This window comes from Desmodus rotundus, chromosome 10 (assembly GCF_022682495.2).
Source record: "Desmodus rotundus isolate HL8 chromosome 10, HLdesRot8A.1, whole genome shotgun sequence".
Taxonomy (NCBI): domain Eukaryota; kingdom Metazoa; phylum Chordata; class Mammalia; order Chiroptera; family Phyllostomidae; genus Desmodus; species Desmodus rotundus.
The window spans coordinates 84,411,755-84,435,272 of NC_071396.1; the positions used below are offsets into that span (position 1 = coordinate 84,411,755).

A 23,518-nucleotide genomic window follows, 5' to 3' on the forward strand; every position below is an offset into this window, starting at 1 on the left:
GAAAGATTAAATTTTGGAAGTTTTTTAAGAGAAGCAAATGAAAGATTAAAGAAGGATGAGGTCCATTTGGGAGGTAAATGGTGGAGAACGCAGCCTTTTTATGTTGTTCCTGTTGGTTTGACTTCCTGCATTGTTTATTTAGGGTGGTAGAATTTACTCATAAAGATGCACGTCCATTCTTCTCTTCATGTCACAAAGCAGATATATTCTTGGTATTTGGCTTTTATATGTTTGACCAGTATTGCAAAATCCCAAAAGGTTATGTTGCATGATAGCAGTTTCTGAGTGTGGGTGTTGACATTTAGCGTGCTAGCAACCGTGCAAGTTGTCGGTGTCTGACACCGCCAGCTGTTCCGTATGTATCTATTTGTAATTATTTTAGCTTTCACAGACTGTGATATTTTCAGATTTTTCAGCGAAGGACTTAATACATTCAGGGCATTCCTAAGTTGCATTGTTGGTGTTGTTTTTCAACTAAAATGTAGCAGACATTACTTGTTTTTGCAAATTCAAAGTTAATACAAGAGCCTCCTATTTTGGGTTTTATTTTTCATTAGGGTGGTAATGAGCACAGTGTGATTGTAGAGTCATCTGATAAGCTTTCTATTTATAGTTTAGATGTTTATCTAAAGTTTTTTTGTTTCTTTTTAAAAATATATTTTATTGATTATGCTCTTACAGTTGTCCCAATGTTTCCACTTTGCCCCCCTCTACCTGGTACCCCCATTCTCTCCATAAATCCCTCCACTTAGTTCATGTTCATGGCTTGTGCATGTAAGTTCTTTGGCTTCTCTATTTTCTATACTGTTCTTACTATCCCCCCATATATTCTGTACCTATCAATTTTGCTTCTTATTCCCTGCATGCTTTCCCCCATTCCCCCCCTTCCCCATCCCCTTTGATAACCCTCCATGTGATCTCCATATCTATGATTCTGTTCCTGTTCTGGGTGTTTGCTTAGTTTGTTTTTTAAGATTCAGTTGTTGATAGTTGTGAATTTGTTGCCATTTTAATGTTTGGTTTTGATCTTTTTCTTAAATGAGTCCCTTTAACATTTCATGTAATCATGGCTTGGTGAGATGAACTCCTTTAGCTTTACCTTGTCTGGGAAGCACTTTATCCACTCTTCCATTCTAAATGATAGCTTTGCTGGATAGAGTAATCCAGGTTGTAGGTCCTTGCCTTTCCTCACTTTGAATACTTGCCAGTCCCTTCTAGCCTACAGTTTCTTTTGAGAAATCAGCTGATAGTCTTATGGGAACTCCTTTGTAGGTAACTCTCTGCTTTCCTCTTGCTGCTTTTAAGATTCTTTATCTTTAACCTTTGGCATTTTAATTATGATGTATTTTGGTGTGGGCCTATTTGGGTACGTCTTGTGGGACTCTTCTGTGCTTCCTGGACTTGTCTATTTTTTTGACCAAATTAAGGAAGTTTTCTTTCATTATTTTTTTCAAATAAGCTTTCAATTTCTGACTCTTCCTCTTCTCCTTCTCGTATCCCTATGATTTGGATGTTGTACATTTGGAGAAGTCTCAGAGGCTCCTTATCCTGTCAGGGTCCTTTGCCTCAATTTGTTGCCACAACAACAAAAAAATTTCCCCTTTGATGGTGCAAACCTGCCAGGACCAACTGAAGTGGCCTTCCTAACCCTATTTAATAATCCCTTGCTTGCATTTGCATCTTCCAGGCTGTGGCATACCTAAATGTAGATCATTACAAATTAAGTAGCATTTAACTTTTATCACATCTGTAACATAATGTAAAATAGGAACTTTCGTTTTCATGGAACTCTAGCTAAAGCTCAAAGTTGAGGACAATGGGACGCAGTGCTCCCTGTTGTGAAGAGAGGTGCTGGACACAGCTTCAAAGGACTCACAAGAGACGGCCAGAGGGCCACTGACCGTCCCCCAACAGCCTATATAAAAACAGCTCTGTGGACTTCCTATTTAAAATATCTTAGCAACACTGTCTGTCTTTGTTTCACAGGGACATTCACCCAAGTAATTTACTCTGCATTACCCTGCTAGTGAAGGGTTTCTCTGACTTACAACCTCACCCAGAACGGGTGCACCCCGCAGTCATTCCCACAGCCCTGCAGCGGGCCCACTCCCCAGCAGGTCGGCACGTTACAGGGGAGGGTTTTACCACCTCTCGTGGGCAGTGGTCAGACTCATTTATTTGGTGGTGTGAGGAGCATTGGGAACGCTGTGTAGGAGGTGTCAAGATGGGCGCCCTTAGGCGGAATTTGACTCAGAATTGTCTTTGTGTTGTCTGGTGCATTGTTTAAAAACAGGGAAACTCACCTAACAATGTGAAAAGTCCAGTTGTGTTGCTTCTCTTAAGCAGGTACCACCTGCTTTGAGGGTGTGTGTGTGTGTTCCTACTCAGCACAGCCTCTCCTTCTGTCATTGTCCTACCCCAGTTGGCGGGGCCCAAAAAGCACTGCACATTTTCCAAGGAATTAAGGACTCAAGTAGCATTTGTAGGAGGGGTCAATGTACACGTAGTTGCAGAAATAGTTACATAATCACAGAAAAAAACATAAATAGCTAGCTTCTTTACCTGCAGGACCTGAACTCTACAATGAGAGGCCAGGAATATATGAAATATATGCATATGTATAATAATATAAGGCAGGATTCACTTTCTAGAAGGCGAATTGGAATATTCACAGCATCTAAAACTGCTCAGCCTACAATGATGGCAGATCTAGGAAATGCGATCAAGGTGCCCCTTCCGCAGCTGAACGCTCCTCCAGTTTTACCAGGCAGCCTGCCGCTTTGCTGCTGCGACAGGCATCTCAGGTTCTGCTTCTTTGCCCCCTAGAAAAGTTACTCGGGGTCAAATATAATGCTTGTTTCTTTACAAAACAAGTGTATATATTCTCCAAACACTTAAAACCATTATTTTTTTTAATATGCTGGACATTTAGTTTTGATCATCTACAGGCACAAAGTGTTGAATTTCAGTACTTTTTTTAAATGTTATAGTAAGAAATATTATTTAAATTTCTGAGTAGAAAATATAAATTCAGAAAAAAAATCATTGGAATGGGCTCAATGGTTAGCATCTTTTATCCCTACCTTGGTTCCACCAAGACTCTTTAAAATTCAAAATAACTATGGCTTCTTCTTATTATTATTGTTGTTGTTACTATTATGATTATTTCTGTCATGGTTTCTTTTTATCCAAGTACTAATTTTTTATAATAGCATCTTCTCAGCTCTAAAAATTGAGGATGAAATTTTTATTACTTTCTACAAAATGATCTGAAAAGGTAGGCCATCCTTGAGTTTATGATTCAAGCTTCTAGGCCTCTTGTTCTTTCATATCTCTCTCTTTTTTTAACCAACATTTTCCAAAATGTACCCCTTCACCCTCACCTAAAATGAATATTTTTTAAATGCCTATTTGAATTGCCAAGGGAAATAGTTTAAATCTAATGTGTAGAGCTTCCTAAAAACTTGTCACACCTAATACAGGGTTTTTTTGTTTTGTTTTGGGAGTTCGTACATAGTGGGCAAAGGTGGACTTAATTGTACTGTTTCCTCATTCTGTTTTATTATTGGACTGATAGGTTAACATCTATAAATGGCTTTTTGTTCTTACAGAAGGGTAGAGGAATTTATGCAGTTATGTACACACCTTGATGATCAAAGAGGAAATGTCTTAAATATTTTATAGCACACTGCTCTCATTAACTATATTTTTGAGTGCAAGCAGAAGGTGAAGGATGGCATCTTATTCATTTTTGTATCTCTTATCTCCCCCACTGCCACAGTGCCTGCTCCTTTATAAAAGCCAAATACATCTAAGAATCGAAGGGAAGATGTCTTGTATCATCATTAGCAACAGAATCATTTGTAATAAATTTCCCAAGCAATTCACTTTTCCATCTGGTTTTAAATATAATCTGAATTATATTTAGCCTGAATATGCCTTCTCTCATTTAAGTGGTATTTCATTTCTTTCACTTCTGTAATTATTTGATTGCTAAATCTTGTAATCAACAAGTTGGACATTCAGCTGACACCCTTTGGAAATAAAATGACATTGTTTCTGACAGCATGGGGACGTAGAATGAGTGCAGTATTTCAGCAGAGAGTGGCAACTGTTGGTCAGGGGACATCCATCAAGTAACTGAGATGTCATAAAACTGGTCGAAATTACACAGGAACCGGGAATAAAAAGGCTTGAGACTGCCTGTGGTCAGCCTTTGAACCTTTTGAGGAGTTTTAGTATTCCTGTAAGTGTGAATTTATTGTCTCATCTGCTTTGTGTGCTTAAGACCCTTTTTATTACAGGTAATTTTTGGCATAAAACCATCAGCTCGATAAGCTGTATTTCAAAACTTTTAAATGTCTTTTATTACATTATCATTACTGTAGTTGTCTCATTTATGGAACACAAAGCACTCCCATTTAGAGAGATTTATTCGCGTATCAGTTTATTTTTTTCCTGATTTGCCAGCACGCCGTCATGTTCGTGTTCTGAAGGTTAATGTCCAAAGTCAAGCAGACAGAAGCCAAGTGCTGCAAGGTTTCCAAGATTAGGACTGATTCCCTTCGCAGAAATAAATGATTCCTGCCATGTTCGGTGATTTTGTGCAGCGCTCCCCACGGCTGAGTGAGTGCATCAATACTGGAGCCCTTACCTGCTGTACATACTGATGACACTCGCTGTTAACTTGATTGACTGAGCAGTGTGCCGGAGAGGACGCACCTGCAGGAGAAGTGCAGACACATATATTTTTATCCTGGTCTCGAAACATTTATTTTACATTTATTTTCCCTGGGAGTCATGGTTTCAAATTCCACAGCCTTTCAAGCCACACTTCTAAGGTAGAACAAACCTTTAAGTACTGCTTTGTTTTCAGAATTATACCAAAAATGGTCTCACTTTGCCAAAGCCTGATTTTTATGCTTTTGAGGGAAAATAACATGCAAGTGACTCTTAAGAATTCTGATCAATTAGTAACTCTGTGGCATTTAAGTATCTTAAGAGGTTCTATCTAATGGGCAAATGGGTCATTTAATTCAATCATGAGAAATTATTTTGGCTATATTTTTATGTTATATTTTTATTATCATGTCTTATAGGCTTTGAGACAGCAGCAGAAAAGAAGAAATGGAGTCTCAATGATGGTAAACAAGACTGTTCCTCGCGTTGTTTTGACACCATTAAAGGTGTCTGATGAGCAGTCGGATTCGCCTTCAGGTAAAGAGCTGAAATGTGCTGTGTGCTCGGCCAGTTTCTTCCCGGAGGAGACTCCTCGCTGAAAAAGAGATGTCATGAATTTTCTCTGCAACTGAATAACATTTCCACTTGAGGTTTTATTTAATTTTTCTAAACACCTTTCACTCTTTCAGCGATGAAAAAAACCAGGGTGTTTTGCTTTTTGAAAAAGGTACCAGCTCACTCATCATCAGAGGACTTCATTTGCTAATGTCAGTTGGTTTAGGAAAACGTGTGATACTCTAGGTGGATTTTTGTTGTTGTTGCTCTGGCTTTTGTTTGAATGTTGAACTTTAATGGTGGACCACATGCTGATGTGTAATGCCATCAAAAGCAGTTCTTCCCTCAGAGAGTGTGAATTTGTTTTTCAGTCCTTTGCTGCAAAATCAGAATCCTTTATTAGTTTTTGTGTTCTGACAACATTCTTCTCACCTCAGTGCAGCCCTGACCTTTTCTAATTTACCTTCTGTCACTTTATCAGCTATATACCACTCTATTTATTAGAGACTGGTGTTTGCATTTTCTGTTCCTACTTCGACATAAAGTTATTTATAAAGGTATGATCTCTCCCTCTCTTCAAGCATCTCTTGCTTCATCTTTCTGTCATGCCTTCTCTAAATGATACACTATTGTTGAAGCTTATTCGTGTGTTTTTAAAAAAGATCTGAGTGTTTCTTTTAAAAGCTATCAGATCAGTGAATGTGTTTTTGACTCCACTATTAGACCATCTGTTCTTGCTTTTTGTTCTGTTTGATTGATTTATTGGGCTTTCTCTTTGTATCCAGTGGAGGAATCAGCTTGTGGCCAAAGGTAGAGACTTAACTCTTAGAAAAGGAGATTGTATCTACAGTTTTTAAAAAAACAATTTTAGATTTTTCATTTCAAGGACAGTAAGAGGAAGATAATGACATAATAACTATTTCCTTTTTTAGGATCTGAATCTAAAAATGGTGAAGCAGACAGTTCAGATAAAGAAATGAAACATGGGCAAAAATCTCCCACTGGAAAACAAACAAGTCAGCACTTAAAACGATTAAAAAAGTCTGGTTTAGGTGAGTGTTCAATAGATTATGACATTTCACATTTTAGAGATATATATCTTTTTGAATGAAATTATGGAATATCTCAGAACATTTTTTTAATGATTAAACAAAAATTTTTTAAACCTTTCCAACTATCTAAACCAAAAGGGTACTAAATAAGGAAATGTAGTTACAGCGGTATGACATTAAGCAAAAAATTATTAAATACTGTTTAAATATTGCTAAATTCATGAATGACATTAGATAAGACAAAGACTAAAGCTATTTTAAATGATATATGTAAACAAGTGATTATCTGCCAAGTCATGATTCTACCTAACGTGCAATATTTTATTCCTGCAACTGGATTTCACTTTATTAGAATATACTCTACTTGGGGGAAATGCAACTTTTATAGAGTTCATTGCACTGAGGGCACGTCGTCATTGGGGTCCGCTGTAGTGAAACTGCTCTGCCTTGCTTTTCGTCTTTGCTGCTTGAAATATTCAGTAGTGCTTGTCCGTAAAATAGTATAAAATTTCTAAGAAGTGTGGGAGACACAGTCCATGGGTCTTACATTTCTGCACCACAGTTTCTTCTGAAGATTTCCTTCCTGATACCGTTTCATCAGGAACTCAACAGCAGCATTCAGGGAAAGAGGAAGATGAGAATTAAAAGGACAGAAATAAACATATCCTGGGCGGAACATTGTAATTCTCTACTGAATCTGCCTTGCTGGAAGTCTGGACCTAATGGCTTCGCCTCCCTCTCTCAGTTATTGCACCTCTGAGTGAGGGTAATGATAATGATCTGGATCATTGTAGCGTTTTGTAAAATCATAGAAACTACAAATTTACTGACCTGAACTTCATTACCGGTTCTGCCACTTATTTTCTTGGAAACATAGGGTAGTTCTTATTTGCAAAGTTTGTCTGCTTGTAAAATTCAAGCAAGATTCAGACTCATTTATTTTTTTTAAGTACATGTTTATTGCTTGCCTATTGTATACCAGGAATTTTGCTAAACCCTAGGAACATACTTTTAATAAAAAGCCTTTGAATAGGATTTATATAATTTTAGATAACATACCTCCTGGGAAGCAGAATTTATTATGGTTTTAATTATTTAAACGTAGCATAATTACCTCTTTTGCAATATTTCCAAGGCTAAATAATTTTATAGCTTTTGTGTAGCTGAAAATGTATGTTTGTGTATAACCACACTTACACCTATACCGTGTTTTTTTCCTACTAGCCTTTTGGGTGTTGTAAAATACATCCTTAACTATGAATAGCTCCTGAAATAGCAAATTGTAATGGGAGAATGACATGTAAAGAATGTCCTAAAGAAGTGCCATGTTATGATACCCTAAATAATTGAAAGTCAATGACCTTCAGTTAAAAGAATCTGCTACAACCTCAGTAAAGCCAGGGTCATATCATGAGTTTAAGAAAATTCAAGGCACGAGACCTCCCTGTCTACTTACTTAGCTGACTTCAGGGCTGCACCTCAACAACAGTGTGGGCCGCGTCATCAGAGTCCTCTCAGCGGCTCAGGCCTTCGGTAGGGATCTCTTACAATCTAATCGGTACCTAGAAGCCTGCACGCCAGTGAACAGCTACATGTTAAAAATGGTATTGTCAGAGTATTTTAGCTGACTCGTTAACAAATTTAAAAGTCTGTAAAGGAGATCACTGTATTCTTTTTTAACCTGCTTTCTTTTAGTGTACATAGTAGCAATAATGAAGCTACCTTAATGAAGGAATGGAGGACTAAAGTCATGTCCACTGTCCATATGTAATGCAGTGGTCTAGGTATTTCAACAAAAGTTACCTCATGTAGCCCTTACTTCAATTATGTATAGTAGAATTATTTCCATTTTTTTTTTTCAGCTAAAGAAACTGAGGCCCAGAGGATTAAGGAGGTTTGCCCATAAATGACACAGCTAAGATACAAGCCAAGGCACAGCCAGCCCCAAAGTCCAAAGCATTAATCTTAGATATGGTCTGACTGTCAAGTCACCTAGCCTGAATTGTAGACCTCTAGGCACCACTGACGAGCAAGCTGGCATTCGATGGCATGGGTCTGCCATAGGCGCTAGCGTGCAGGGACACTAAGTTACACGTGGGAGGAGAGTGAGCAGCTCGAACATTTCCTGCCTTACCCTGTAAAATCAAACACTTGGAGGGAAAATGTGGGATTTAAATTAAATCAGCTAAGGTTAAAGTTTGTCAAAAATAAACTGAAGGTAATTCCTAGGAGAGAACTATGGCTGATTGACTAACCTAACTAGCAGCTTGGTAGAAAGGCTTATTTGGTGAAAATGAAGTCAGTTGTACTTATTAAGCCTCCAAAATATGCCCAATGAAAAGTAAAAAAATGTAAAATCGAAGAAAGAGCCTTAAATGTAACCATCTCCAGACAGTAGCCCGTGTCTCTCTTAGAAAGTAGTGGTTTTGATGTTGTGTAACCTTAGGGATCTCACAGAGCAAAAGATTCTGTGTGCCGTGAAGCATTTGAGAGTCAGAATGATATTTAGTACTCCGTAAGGCATATCTGTGTACATTTTGCTCTCCCCTCATAGCCACTAAATTGTTCAGTCCTTGGGAAGAGTGACCTTCCTGTCCATCTTAGAGATTCTCACCACACCCATTATATCCCTCTTGTTTAGTTGGTGCTGAGTATGTTTTGAATGAATTATTTATAAGTAACTGAATGGGCTAGTAGTGTGTCTGGATATGCAAGGCATCCTATAGGTTTCAACACAGTAGACGACAGTCACTTAGATGCCCTTGAATAAAAACAGTCCTCTGCTCTCGTGGAAAGGTCATTTTTTGTGAACTGATGTATAGGTCCAAATCCAGTGCAAAGAGAGGTGCACACGCAAACTCCTTAGCCAGCCAGCCGGGGAGAGCTGCTTTTGTTTGATCTGTTTATCCCACCAGAGTTAGACATCCAATTCGTACAGTTTCCGTCATGGGCTCTGAAAATTCTTTGTTGTCTCTGGATAGAGGTAATGGTAAGTAAGCCCTAACCTGTTGAAACCATTCTGAATTGAAACGAATGCTGTAAGCCTTTTCTAATTTAAACTGGTAATTCTGAAACTAGTTCAATCAAAATCAGACATTAGGGCGCAAATCTAAATTTTCATCCTCATTGTGAGATTTCCCTAACACCGCAATTTTTAAACAGTGTGCTGCAAGAATTTTTAAAACACGCCATACCTGACTATTTAGTCAGAGGCACTGACCTCTTTTCCCTTAGGTTGTCAGATAGGGGAAAAGAAAAATGACAACAGCCAACACCGTAATAGCTGTTTGGTGAGAATAGATCAAAATTATACCTATAATTTTGTCAGATTGGCAAAAAATGTAATATATTTTTGGTGTGCCACAGAATTTTAGTAATTAGTTCATGTGTGCCATCAGATGAAATGGTTGAAAATTGCTGCTCTAACAGGATATGAAATATTTTAAAATTATCCCTTACTTGCTTCCTTTTGGTCTTTGGCAATTACTTAGAAGGCAGGATATTCACCCCATTCAAGGTATCAGTTTTACCTGGGTCTTGGAATCTCAGGTGTGTAGCCCAGCACGCAGTGGACTCCAGTGTGTTTCCCTGAGGACCCTCCAGTGAGGGATGCACCGAAGACCTCCTGGGGTCCCTTTGTGGGCCAGCTTCCCTGGACAGGGCTGGGAGCCCAACATCCCACAGTCATTGTAGTTCTGATGTTAATCTTGAAATCCTTAGGAGAAAGAAATCACTCAGCCTATGAACCCATACTTTTGACATAGTTGTTTTGTTTTATTTTGGTTTGATTGTTCTTAACCAGGGTTATTTATGAAAATTATGAGAATATTTCTCTGAGCAACTCTCTGATTGAATAGACATGGTACATGGGGCAATTGAGTGTGGTTGAAAAAAACAGTGGATCTGTAGAATATTTCTCCGAGGATGTTAGAGTGACACAACTTTGTTAGTCTTCTCCCATTTCTTATTCATTCACGGTAAAAAACATTCTGTTATGTATACAAACAAATGCTAACAGTATCTACAAAAGTTCTTTTAGATCCTATGTCTGGAAAATTATTATAATGGTAAGTATTAGGCTACCAAATTATCAGGGAGTCAAAAGCACATTCAGTGAGGCGAAAGTAGGTAACAGCCAGATTGAGGTTTGAAGCGCCTGTTTTTCTTGCCTAATCAGTTGTTTTAATGTCCTGTCTCCTTATCTTAGCAAAGGATGAAACTCATTTAAAACCTCCCTGTGGAGTTTTCTGAGCTAACCCTGGTCCATTATCATCCATGGTCTTCAGGGCACTGGAAGGATGGGTTTTAAACGTTTAATAAAATGTGTTTAATGACATTCTCTCCTACTATTTGTTTTGTATTAATTTCTCACATTTTCCCCTAACTAAAATGTGCATTCCTTAAATTAGGGGTCTTTTACCTAAACCAGTTTTTAATTATAATTCTCCCTACCTAATCACACAGCAGGAGTTTACAAAGTGCCTGCTAAACAAATTTAAGATTCTAGTGGATGTCTCTGAGGGGTTTATAATGGATGTCCTTGCTGAGCCCAACTTCTGGGACTCATTCCAATATATTTGGTTTGGTTTAATCTTTTTGTAGTGGAGAATTATAACATTACTGGTTTCATAAAATGTTATATACTTTTAAAATAAGTCAATGCAGAAAAATAAAATTTGAACAATAAGCCTAAATCTATCATCCAAAATAATTTCTCCCAGTGTTTTATAAACATTACCTGACATCTCTTAATGTGTAACAATACCAGAGATATCATAGAAAAACTTTATTATTACCATTTAAATTAAAGCATTACATTTAATTAAGCTTAGGCTGAATAGTAAAAAAAGAACAGAAGTAAAATCAAAAAAGAAAATTACTGAGCATTGCCACAAGATATATTTATAGCTAAAAGTTCTTTCCAAAGATATTAAAAATATGAAAAACCGAAATAGGAATGGTTATCTTTTTGAGTACTCAGTTAACTTTGGACAGTATACTGTAAAGGACAGGGAAATAATTACACTTACAGCACCTCCTAACTCCATGTTTTTATTGAGTTTTACAGTTTTTTAAACATTAAGGTCGTTAACATTTATATTCTATTTTGTAATCAGAATCCCCATAGTTCATTAATCCTGGTACTGTATTTTAATGGGTTCAGTGCTCCCCGATGGACTTTTCACACAGTTTTTTCATTTGTGAAGGCTTCATGGGTTCATATTGTAGATGATTAGATTTTGACCTCAGACTTCACTCTTTGAAGGCTTTTCTTCTCAAAGCACTTTCTGAACATTCCTTTCTAACTCCTTTGAAACGATGGAGAATTCTTTTTGTTTTGAACTTTTCATGTATTTCCCTAGTGTCATAGAAGTCTCTGGTCTGGTCTGGCATGCACTCCTCCCCTCTGTGTGACTGGAATGTCTCTGTGTTCGTGCATTTCATGTGTGAATCCCGTGTGGCTTCCCTTCTGGGAAGTGTGAGTGTTTCAGCCAGCAGACTGCCCGCTGATCAACAAGAGCTCCAGAGTCTGTAGTCTTTCCTCAGATTGGAGACCTTCCAATTCCCTTTGGTCAAAATCACAGAGAAGTTCCCTGACCCTGACCGGACGCAACCCGCGATTTTTATCGTGGAATCAGCCCAGTGTCCTTTCATACAGCATCAACTCTCCGGGGCAACTGGGCAGACTTTGCTTCTCCTCCTTCCTTCCACCAATCTCAGCTGCTTTACGCTCTGTAGTGTCCAGTAATTAGACACGAAAATGACTACATCGTTTTCTTCCTCCGAATACTGCAGGGAGCTGAGGTACCTACCAGCTTTAACAAGACAATCAGATATAATTGGATTGTTGTTAGTCCAATTAAGAGTGAGTGCATGAGGATGATTAAAAAGAAATTAAGCATTCTGTGCGACAGCAAATTTAGCAATAATTTCATCTGCTCCGTTTTTGTTCCCGAATTATGAAGCATATTTTTGCTTAGATGGACATCTTTGAAATAGATTTTTCTTTTAGCATAGCCATAAAAGACTATATACCTCTCTGTATCTTTTTCTTTCTATGGTATTCTTAACAACTTTGAACCATACTAAATAGTAACCAGCAGCGTAAGCCTACTTCTCACATTGCTCATAATGTGTATTTCAAAAATTTTTTAGTTTTCTCATTTCCCCAACACTCCCTCCCAATCAGAATTACTGTTGGTAAATGACCTCAGTTCATTTATATTGAGAATATTTAGGCCATAAAAAATTAAGCAAGTTACTTTGTTATATTTTTAACATTCCTTTGCCTTTGATGAGAAAAGCAGCTTTTTTTTTCAAATATTCTCTCCCTGTGGTAGTTTTTTTTTTAGTTGTGAAGTACTCCAAACATATAGAAAAATACAGATGCTATTAAAGCAAACACATACATATCTATCACCTTGACTCAACAAATATTAGGAGTTTGCCAGATTTGCTTTACATTTTTAAAAGCTAGGTACAACTTTTGTACTTTTCGTGTTCATAAGTGAGATTGGCCAAGAAAATTTCTCTTTCATTCTATCTTTGTCGTTATTTTAGAAAATAAGGGTTATATTTACTTCATAAAGTGAATTAAACAGCTTTCTTTCATTACCTATTCACTAGAATACATATACAATGAAGTAATGGGAAATTTTCTTTGTATGGTGGTAAAATTGATCTTTAGAGCTATTTATAATAAGTGCTTTGTGTGCATGTTGGGGGGGTTGCCTATTTAACCATTTTAAAACGTATTTACAAATATATTCAGGTTTTCTATTTTAAGTTAAATTTGAAAATTTATAAACTTATAATAGTTTATCTGTCTTCAAAGATATTGGCTAAAGCCATAGTATTATATTATGCTTCTTAAAATCTATTTTTAATTATAATTATATATGCCTTGTAAATCTATAGTATATCTCAAATTATATACCTACCTTTTAATCCTGTGCATGTTCATTTATGTCATCTCTTACTAGAGGTATGCCTATTTTATTAGTCTATAAAAGAAACACTATTTTGTCCTTTTTTTCTATTTCATGAATGCTGACCCTTATTTTTTACAATCTTCTATTTCTTCCTTCTCAAATTTTTATTCTCAGGTTTATTTATTAACTTCTTGACTTTACATTTAACCCATGAATTTTCAATATTTTTCCCCTCTCTAATATATACAATTTACCTTTAAAACCAACTGAGCTGCATTTTACAAATTATGGCAGTATCATTCAGAATCCAAATATTTTGTAATTTTTATTGCAATTTTCCCCTTTAATTTATGAAATACTTAGAAATGCGCTTTTGAATTTGAAAATATGTAATGGATGTGGGAGGATTAGACAGTTGCTGTGTTTGTGTTATTGATACCTGATTATATCCCTTTGTGGAAAGAAAGGTTTTATATTATTCTCCAGTTATTTGTTGAGATTTAGTGCTTAATTTTCTTAATTTATTTGTTTGTTTGTTTTGGTTTGTTTTTTTTCTGTCCTTGAGTGTTGACAAAAACCTTGCTTTCTCTTTAGGGCTCAGTGCAGGGCTCTGTGTTAAATTCATTGGTTCAACATTGATTACTGAGCTGTTGAAGTCCTCTGTATTCTTGACAGGGTTTTGTTTGATGTCCCAATTTCTGATAAAATATGTTAAGGCTCCTCATTGGCATTGTGTGATGCCAATTTCTCTTTTTAATTCTTAATTTTAGATTTTGAATGCTAGACTGTTTAAATGGATTCAGGCTTAAGGTCATTATATTTTCCCAGTGAATTATTTCTTTTACAATCAAGGAATGATTTTTTTCATGCCCAATAAGGTTTTTTACCTTTGATGATCTTGCGGATGTTAATATGGGAGTATTGCCTTTTTTTGAATGTCTGCCTAGTATTTCTTAGTTTATCTTTTCATTTTTATCCATTCCATGTGATTTTTATTTTAAGTATATCTATTTTAAGTATCGTATAATTAGATTGTATTACTTTTTAAATATAATACAGAAATTCATTTAGGTATATTTTGGGTGGGACTTAATTTTTAAATATTACTTCTCCTTTTATGCCTTCTTTGCCTTTTATGCCTTGATTGATTGAGTTTTCCTTTAATGCATTTATTTAGAAATTATGAATCTCTTTCCTACCCTCCTGCCCCCATCAATTGCTGCCTATAGAGTTGTTTAAAAATTTACTTTTTTGTACTTTTCCCATTACCATTTATCACTCTTACACCCCTTCCCAGCCCCTGCAACCACCACACTATTGTCCATATCCATGAGGTCTTTCTCCCTCTTTGCTTGATCTCTCCACCCCCTAACCCCTGCCCATAGCTGTCATCTTGCTCTCTATCTATGAGTCGGTCTCTATTTTTCTTGTTAATTTAGTTTGTTCATTAGAGTTCACATATGAGTGAAATCATATGATATTTGTCTTTCTCTGACTGGTTTATTTTACTTAACATAATGTTCTCCAGGTCCATCCATGCTGTCTCAAAGTGTAAAATTTTCTTGAGTTTTAACTAAGTAAAGAACTGGCCCCGGTCTCTCTTGTTCCTAAACGATGCCAGGGTTTTATAGTATTCTCACTTCAGTCGCATCTTCTCATCTCGCATGCATTCATGGCCTACTGTTTTATTTCCACTTTGTTTTAACTCTCATTAGCTATTAGTAGTATTTTCACCATTAAGTTTATTTGGAATTACTCATGTCTATTAGATTTCAGGTTACCATTGATTTTGCTACCCACTCATTCCTTCTTTGATTTATTTATTTGTTAAGAACATTCACTTGTTATTTCAGCAAGATTCTCTAAAAGAAAGAGTTTCCATTTTGGATACTAAAAATGTTCTCGTATCAGTGCCATTTTGAGAGACTTTGTTTTTAATGTGATCCTGGATTGACATTTATTTTCTCGTGGCCCTTTGAAGCTATTTCACTGTCATCTGTTATCTATTGAGGATCAAATTTCTGTGTCTTATTGTCATCCCTTTGGAGGTGATCTATTTTTGTTCAAAATTGTTCTAAGATATTCTTTTTATTTTTGATGTTTTCTGATTTCAACACATCAAATGGGTATTCGTCCTTCTTCAGATTTAGAGCATTGCTCTGTCTGAGGACTCTTCATTTTTTCACTTCTAAAGAGTTAAGCCGTTAGCTCTTCAAATATCGCCTCTCTGACATCTGCTGTGCTGCCTTTTCATTCTGAAACTCCTACAGGTATGCACTTGGACGGCTTATCTCATTCCTTCTAATTCATTCTCGATCCTGTTTTTTCACTCATCATTTTATATTCTGTATTGTAGATATTTCCATCGACTGTATATTTTATTCAATAATACATCCTTGTGCTATGTCCATTGAATTATTATTTTTTTAATCTATTTTTTTAGAAGTTCTGTATGGTTCTCTTTCAAATTTACCTATTGTTTAAAATAATATGTCCTATTTTTCATAATGGTTTTTATTCCTTCTTCTGTCTCTAATTATTTAAAATGAGGGCAGCAGACAGAGGACAGAGAGGCAATACTGTATGTTTGCAGGTCATGCGATTTCTGTCACAACTGTACAGCTCTTGAGTTGCAGCGCAAAGGTAGACCTTGGCAATATCTAAACAACTGGACTGGAAATAGCTTGTAAAGCCCTGATTCAAACATACTCTATTCAAATCACATCAATGATTCTCTCAGCTCAAGTAACTAGGAGTGGTAATTCTTCTGTCTGGTGCATCAGCTGACTGTCCCTCATGGTGGATTATTTCCTTGTGTGCCATCACTTCAAGCTGTGAACTCTGCACACAGCCTTTTGCTGGAGGTCAGCATGGCCTGAGTTGTAGAATTATCCTTTGAAGCACACTGACATTTCCGACCTTGCACCTAATATTTTTATAAAGGATGGCTTTTTAAATTATCACCCTCAAAATACCCTGAATAAGAATCTTCTAAAACAATGCAGTGCTTGGTGCGCAACCTGATGCAGGAGCACACGTCATCAGTGCTACCGTTACCTCCATTAAAATCAACAGCACGTTGTTATACATCCTGTGTGTTATGGAATCTACAAGTGTTGTAATCGTTCCCTTGTATGCTCCCAAAGTTTTTGAAACTCTGGTTCATTGGAAGAACATTATTAAAATACTTCGCTCTCTAGAACTGGTGCTACTCGGAGTTAAAAACAGAGACCATACTGAGTGAAGTATACATTATGAATATTAAAGACAACTAAGGCAGGACAGAAACACAAAGCTTTGGACATTTCCTTCTGCAGTGCCATTTTTACAAGGGGCAGAATTAAATATATTCATGAATATATGTGTCTGTGTGTATATAATATATATTTTCAACATATACATATATTTGTGTAGACATGTGCATGAGTTTTCTAGTCTATAGTAAATTCATGCCTCTTGCTCTTTATCACAGGACACTTGAAATGGACCAAAGCTGAGGACATTGACATAGAAACCCCAGGATCTATTCTTGTCAACACTAACTTGAGGGCATTAATAAATAAACATACGTTTGCTTCCTTACCTCAGCATTTTCAACAATACCTCCTGCTTTTGCTTCCAGAAGTGGATAGGCAGGTAAGTAGAAGTTCAGACATTTGATACTAGTCACTAGTTATATAATTATGGAGTGGCGAGTCTATTATGGAAGATGACTGATATGGATGGGCCATTTTGTAATGATATAGTGTATTTATGTAATTTATATACTTATTGCTAACATTGGTGTATTTGTTTAATCTGCTAGAATAAAACCATTTTTTAACATTACCAGTAGTGAGCCAATTCAAAATTTAAGATACAGCATATTACTGCAGAGTGAAAACAATAGACCTACCCACGTTGGGAAGGAAAAACAAAGAAATCACACTTTGCATTATCCAATAAATCTTTGAAGTAGCTGCTGCTCCCTTGCCTGAAGGGAATATTGAAGTGTAGCAATAAAAAGCCAGGGTTTCTAAGAAATTATGTAAATGTTTTTATTCTCAACTCTTCCCAAAAGCATTTAAAATTTATGTTTGCAGTTGCCTTCTGAGACTCTATCATCATGAATACGATTGCCTATAAATAATCATCTTTTATCTTCTTTTTAGTAGAACTGGAAATGCTGTAAGAGTATTTTTGTATTTTTGAAAAGCCTCTAAAGTAAGGAAATAGAAATATAAAGCCGTAATAGTAGGCATACTCATCTTCTAGAGCTGTTTCCTTAGAAAAGGAAAAAAATGAATCACATAAACTTTTATTAAATTTCAAAAAAATTATTAAATGGTAAATAGGAAACATTTCCCTGTGACTCTTATTTCAGTAAATTTTGACACTGTATATAGTTTCCAGCAGATGGACATTCTGTGTGTATGTTTATGAATTTGTATCTGAAAATGAATTCATATTTCCAAATGATAGGTACATTCATAAATTGAAATGAGCAAGATTGATTCAATATTTCCACATTACTTTGAATAATTTTTGAGCTTTTAACTTGATTCTGTGTTCTACTAACTTACCTGCTTTCACACAAACTTAAAATTTGTCAAGCTATAGTTTTTTATCATTCTTATATATTTCTTTGGTAGAGATTATTGTTTATATTTTTAAAAATAATATTTCATTTCAGATACATTTTTGTTTGGAAATTTGTCTTAGTTTTAAAAAATTGTTTAATATTTACTATGAATATGATGTTATAGGTGCTTTGGAATAATGGAAAGACAGTAAGTGACAAGTGTTTATGAAATCAATGATTAAATACACTCTAGTTAAATATATGTTATATTTATAAATAAGCCAAATATGATGTAGAAACAGGTAAGATTAAGGGGGAAAGGACAAAGTATACTGAGCTTTCATATGCAGAAGGGGAAATCAGAGACAAATTTAAGATTGAGCCTGGAAATACAAGCAGAATTTGAAAAAAAAATGATGGAAATATAACAAGTGAAAGTTTCAAAGGTACAAAATCAAGAGCTAATTTTGTGAAAGTCTGGATTTTAGTTAGAATGGTGCAAATGAATATGAGAGACAAAATAGAAGTTGATTTTGGAACATTCTTGCAGATGAGGCCAGAGTCCTGAACAGGGTTCTCCCTGTGTTTGCAGTGCAAAGCCATTGAGGGCTCGTGAGTAGAGCTGTCATATATGATATCGTTGCTTTTTAAGAAAATTATTCTGGCAGTACTAAAAAGGGATGTTAGAGATGGGGAGCATGAAAGTGGAAAGAGTGGTTAGAAAGCAATTTTAGTTGTTCCAAAAAGACAAAATGAAGGCTTGAATTTGGAAAATACCATTGAAATTAAAGAGGAGGAGGATAATGTCATCATTATCTTCATCATCATCCAGTGGTAGCAATTTTACATTTTGTCAAATGACAGCTGAAGTAAGATATATGGAGAAGCTACTGATGACTCTTGGATTTTAAGCTTGTGTGACTCAGAGTTGAGTTCAGAAATTAAGAAAAACTTTTACTTTTTTGTGGTGGTAGAGACAGATATTTTAGTTACACCCTATTTCTTCCACTTCAATATCCATGTGGTTTATCTTGTTTACAATTCTATCTCCAGCTCCTGGAATAAGATTTGGCATATACAAGATACCTAATACATCTTTTTGGAATGAAGAAATGACAAATTGTACTAGGTTGAGCCAAATATTTCAGAAACCCAGGAGGCCAGCCTAAGCCAAATATTTTATTCAACCTGTAGCAGTTTCTGTTACTCAGTTTTTTCTAGTTGCTGTGAGAAATATAAATGAGTAAGGCACAGTACCTGTCCACAGATGACAGTTCATCAGGAAATTATTTATTCAAGAAATATTTATTGAGCATGTATTATGTGCTAAATGTCCTTTACTGAATATAGAGATATAGAATGATTCTGACAGAGGAGGAAGCAACCTCATGCTAAAATTCTGTACAGTATCCACTTATTACTGCAAAAGAAGTCTAATAACTGGATGGATCTATACTAAATTTAGTATAAGACTAGGCAAAGTAGTGGAAATGTCAAAATGGAAGAATAAATAACATCCTCTGAAAAAGAACGTCAGTCTGAAAGCAGTATTAGAGAAGATTTCATGGTGGAAAGGATACGTGAACCTTGAAGGTCTAGTGGGGATTTAGTAAATAGGATCAAGGGACAGTGGATTTTCCCAAGGACTTACGAAGACTTGCTGCTTGTGTGTACCAGAAAATCTAGTAGTTCAGGGTGTCTGGGCCAGGGCAAGACAGGTAGGGTACTTGCTGAAAGGCAGTGTGATCGACAGTCTTGATGGCCTGGCTGCCGACAAAGCTTTTTGAACTATTTTTGGAAAGGAATGGGTACCATCAGAGATTTTTCAAGTGAGAAATGGCATGCATGGGATAATTTATATAAATATTTTAGTGCCTGGATAGAGGGGAGGACAAGAAGATCCAAAGGATAAATAAAATAGTATTTTTTCTTTCTCACTCTCTCTCAAGAGCCAGTAGCCCTGTGAAGGATGGAATGAACAGGCAGAAAATTAAGACAGGGAGACTCCTTAAGAGATGTTCCTTGGTAGTAGTTGAGATCTGAGATAAGGGTTTGACCTTGGACTTTGGCCTTGGAAATGAAAAGACAGGACTGACTTCCAGGCCTATTTTCAACCCAGATGAGAAGGAATAAATGACAGATTGCCAGTGAGGTGGGGTTTTAAAACATGGAAAATGCAACTGGAGATTTTATCTAGGGCAACTTGGGAGGGCAGAAAGGCTCTGTGATCCTGCATTTGTGGTCAGCATTTGACACCAAGAAGTTCAGAGAGCTTTCTTTCTCTTGTCTCGAGATAAGCTCAACCCTCTCTTCTACCAAAACTGCGAGTGTTTCAGTTTAGCTTATAAATATCCAAATGGGAATGAGCACCACTATTTTCTGGGACAGAATCAGTAGAAACGGCATGGAAATGTGAATCTGATTACACAGATTTATTTGAGCCAGTGGAAGGTACTATAATTATGTGACATACCTAAGAATTTCACTTGTATGAAAGCTGCCTTCACATATTTTTACAAAGTTTGAAATTTCCAACTTTCTTTTCCTTCCTGTGACTACTCCAGATTTCTGCCCTGAAGCAATGCTACAGGGCCTCCTACTCTGGACCATATGAAGCAGGGTTCATTGAGTTACTACACCGATAAATTATGAGAAGCTAGATTTCCCATTTACCTTGCCAATGCCAACTGTCATTAAACTAGCATGTCAGGTATTTTGTTTTCCTATATTTGTACTTTTCTTTCTTTTTTAGAAGGTATTTTTATCTTGGATCACATTTTTTATTGACTATGAGTTGTTTTATAACATTGTCACATCTAGTTTTCTATTTAATTTTACTCTCCACACATCATGCTGTAAGAAACAGAAAATCGAACTCAAGCTGACTTAAATATAAAGAGGATTTATTAGCTCAGGTAATTAGAAGAGAGAGGATAGAGTGGGCTTCTGGTTGTTGGTCCTGGTTTCAGTTATTATTTAGGACCCATTTAATTGTTACCTAATGAATTAATTTAAAAATCTTCTCCCTTGTTGTTGGCACTATTCTAAACCTGAATCCTTTTGTGGTAGGATGGCTATCTGCATTTAAAAAATTGGTACTTGTCTCTTGGCTCATATTCATGAAGAAAATACTTCTATTTCGGTCTTTCAACGAAAAGACCTAAGAACTCACACTAAGGGTACTAGTTAGATCACATGACCACCTCTTAAACAATGCCGCTAGCCAAGGAAACGGAATATGCAAATTGGCTTAAAGCAACCAGGCCTACACTTGAACCCTAGAAGTGAGATGGCGCACTGGGGCAGAGGTCAGGGATACTGCAGGAATCTGGTGTTTCGGCAGTACTGTTCTAAGGATGTGTCATGGGGGTGGGATGGAGAGAAGCTTGGCAGTCGACTAACAGTGCCCACTGCAGGGCCAGAGGTAGCTGTGGAGTTAGTTTCAACCTTTTTGGTTGATGTGCTTCTACTATATGAAATGTCCAGAAATGATTGTATATTCAGGTTGGGGGACTGTATAAAATGGAGTTAGTGACTGCCCTGACGGGTGTGGCTCAGTTGATTGGGTATCATCCTGCAAAGTGAAAGGTTACCAGTTGATTCCCAGTCGGAGCACATGCCTGGGTGTGGGCCTGGTCCCCGGTTGCAGCTCGTGCGAGAAGCAGCCAATCAATGTTTCTCTCGCACATTGATCTTTCCCCCTTTTTCCCCTTCCCCTCTCTAAAAATAAATTAATGAATAAATTCTTAAAATGGAGTTAGTAGTAAAATCTACATAGAATCAAGGTCAGCTCTGGGATTTGAGGAGACTGAGAGATATCACAGACATCCCAGAAGAATACCTGTATTCGTGAGAAAGTGTAGGTAAGAAGGGTATATGAAGGAGCCAGAGAATAGATGGAAAACACAAATCCATGAGAAATGGTCAGTGTGGATATCACACACCAGCAGTAGCGCCAGCGGACATTGAGGTCATTGAGCAGCAAGACGGATGTTTCCTTTGTCCCTCTAGATCCGCCCATCAACTTCCTTCGCTCTGCTTAGCTCTGGGAGGCTAACTCTCATGGATGACTGCATCAGCAGGACTTCCGCCTTCTGTTTTCTTTTTTGAAAATTTTGAAATAATCATAAACCTGTAGGGAATTTAAAGATATATAGAGAATAAATTTCCAGCCTGGTGATCCATTCTGTCCCCCTACCCAGTATATTTGGTTGGCCAAAAAGTTCATTCTGTTTTTTCCATAAAATGGCTCTAGTAGCGCTTAGTTGTCTTTAACTTTATTGAAAACAGTTTTGTTAGATTGTATTGTGACCTGTCATATCAGCATGCATTTAAAGAAAATAACAAACTGGTGAATTTTTGTGTAGCCATTTTAATATTGAAGATGGAAGAAAATAACATTTTTGGCATATTATTCTTTATTATTTCAAGAAATGTAAAAACAACTGAAACGCCAAGAAAAGATTTGTGCAGTGTATGGAGAAGGCGCTGTGACTGATCAAATGTGTCAAAAGTGGTTTGTGAATTTTGCGCTGGAGATTTCTCACTGAACGATGCTCCACAGCTGGGTAGACCAGTTGAAGTTGATAGCAATCAAATTGAGATGTTAATTAAGAACAATCAACGTTATACTATGTGGGAGATAGCTAACACACACAAAATAGTCAAATAAATACAGTTACTGGTGAAAATGAAATATATGTCTTTTATTTTATGGAAAAAAAACAGGGTCTTTGACCAACCCAATATTATGTCTCTAAGGTTGTATTTTCTACAAACAAGGACATTTCCTTACACATGCACAATCCAAGCAAGCAAGAGCAGAAAATTAACAGTGGTCATTGTTACTATGTGATTCTTAGACTGTATTTAAGATTAGCCAGTGGTCCCCATAATATCACTTTGAACAAGATCCAGTTCAGAATCCGTTACTGCATTTAGTTGGCATGTCTCTTTACCTCATTTATTCTGGAGCAGCTCTTCAGCTGTCCCCAGACTTTTATGATTTTGACACTTATGGAGTGTGTGTGATTAGATTCCGATTACGTATGTTGGGGAGGAACATGATAAATGATGCTGTATTCTTCTCCTTGCAACTATTAGGTGGCACACAATTTCGATTTGTCTCAATACTAATGATGTTCACTTGACCATTTGATTAAAATGTATCTGCCAAGCTTCTCCAGTGTAAAGTTACTTCTTCTGTTTGTAATTAAATCACATTTAATGAGGAGGGTCTTTCAAACTGTGTAAATATACTATCCTTCTTTAGACTCTCAATTTATTCATTTGTTCATATCTGTGTGGTTTTACTGTCTCCTATTTTCTCGATAAGCTCATGCTTGATTGTCGTGCATTTGGTCACTGGGAGCCGGTTCAGGTCATTTGTATGTCTGTGACATTATTCTTTGAGCACTTCATTACTTTGAAGCACATCAGAGTTCGGGTCTCATCTTCTGTTTTCCTTGCCGCAGCCCTGGAAGGTACTCTTTGTTCAGTGAGCCATGGTTCCCTTTAGTGGAGGATGGTATTTAGAGATCAAGATCTCGCAAAACCTGTGCTCTTTGCCGATAAAGTGTTGCTGCTCCCAGATCCAGGACAGAGCAATGAAATATATGAATAGGTTTCTAAGCCGAGCTAGAAAATATGAATAGAATATGAACACAGAGAACACATCTGTGAGTGTACATGTATGTATGTGTGAACACCGTTTTTACCTCTGTCTTGAAGATGAGGAG

The 23,518-nt window shown here is 36.6% G+C and overlaps 1 protein-coding gene across 1 annotated transcript in view; it reads left to right on the top strand.

The window, feature by feature from the left end:
* Positions 1–23,518, top strand: part of ASXL3 (ASXL transcriptional regulator 3) — a 169,984-nt gene that overhangs the window by 89,566 nt on the left and 56,900 nt on the right. The window contains exons 6-8 of the mRNA XM_053913326.1: positions 5,100–5,217; positions 6,168–6,287; positions 16,692–16,855. Of these exons, the coding sequence (XP_053769301.1) occupies positions 5,100–5,217; positions 6,168–6,287; positions 16,692–16,855 (402 nt within the window). The remainder of the gene's footprint in view (positions 1–5,099; positions 5,218–6,167; positions 6,288–16,691; positions 16,856–23,518) is intronic.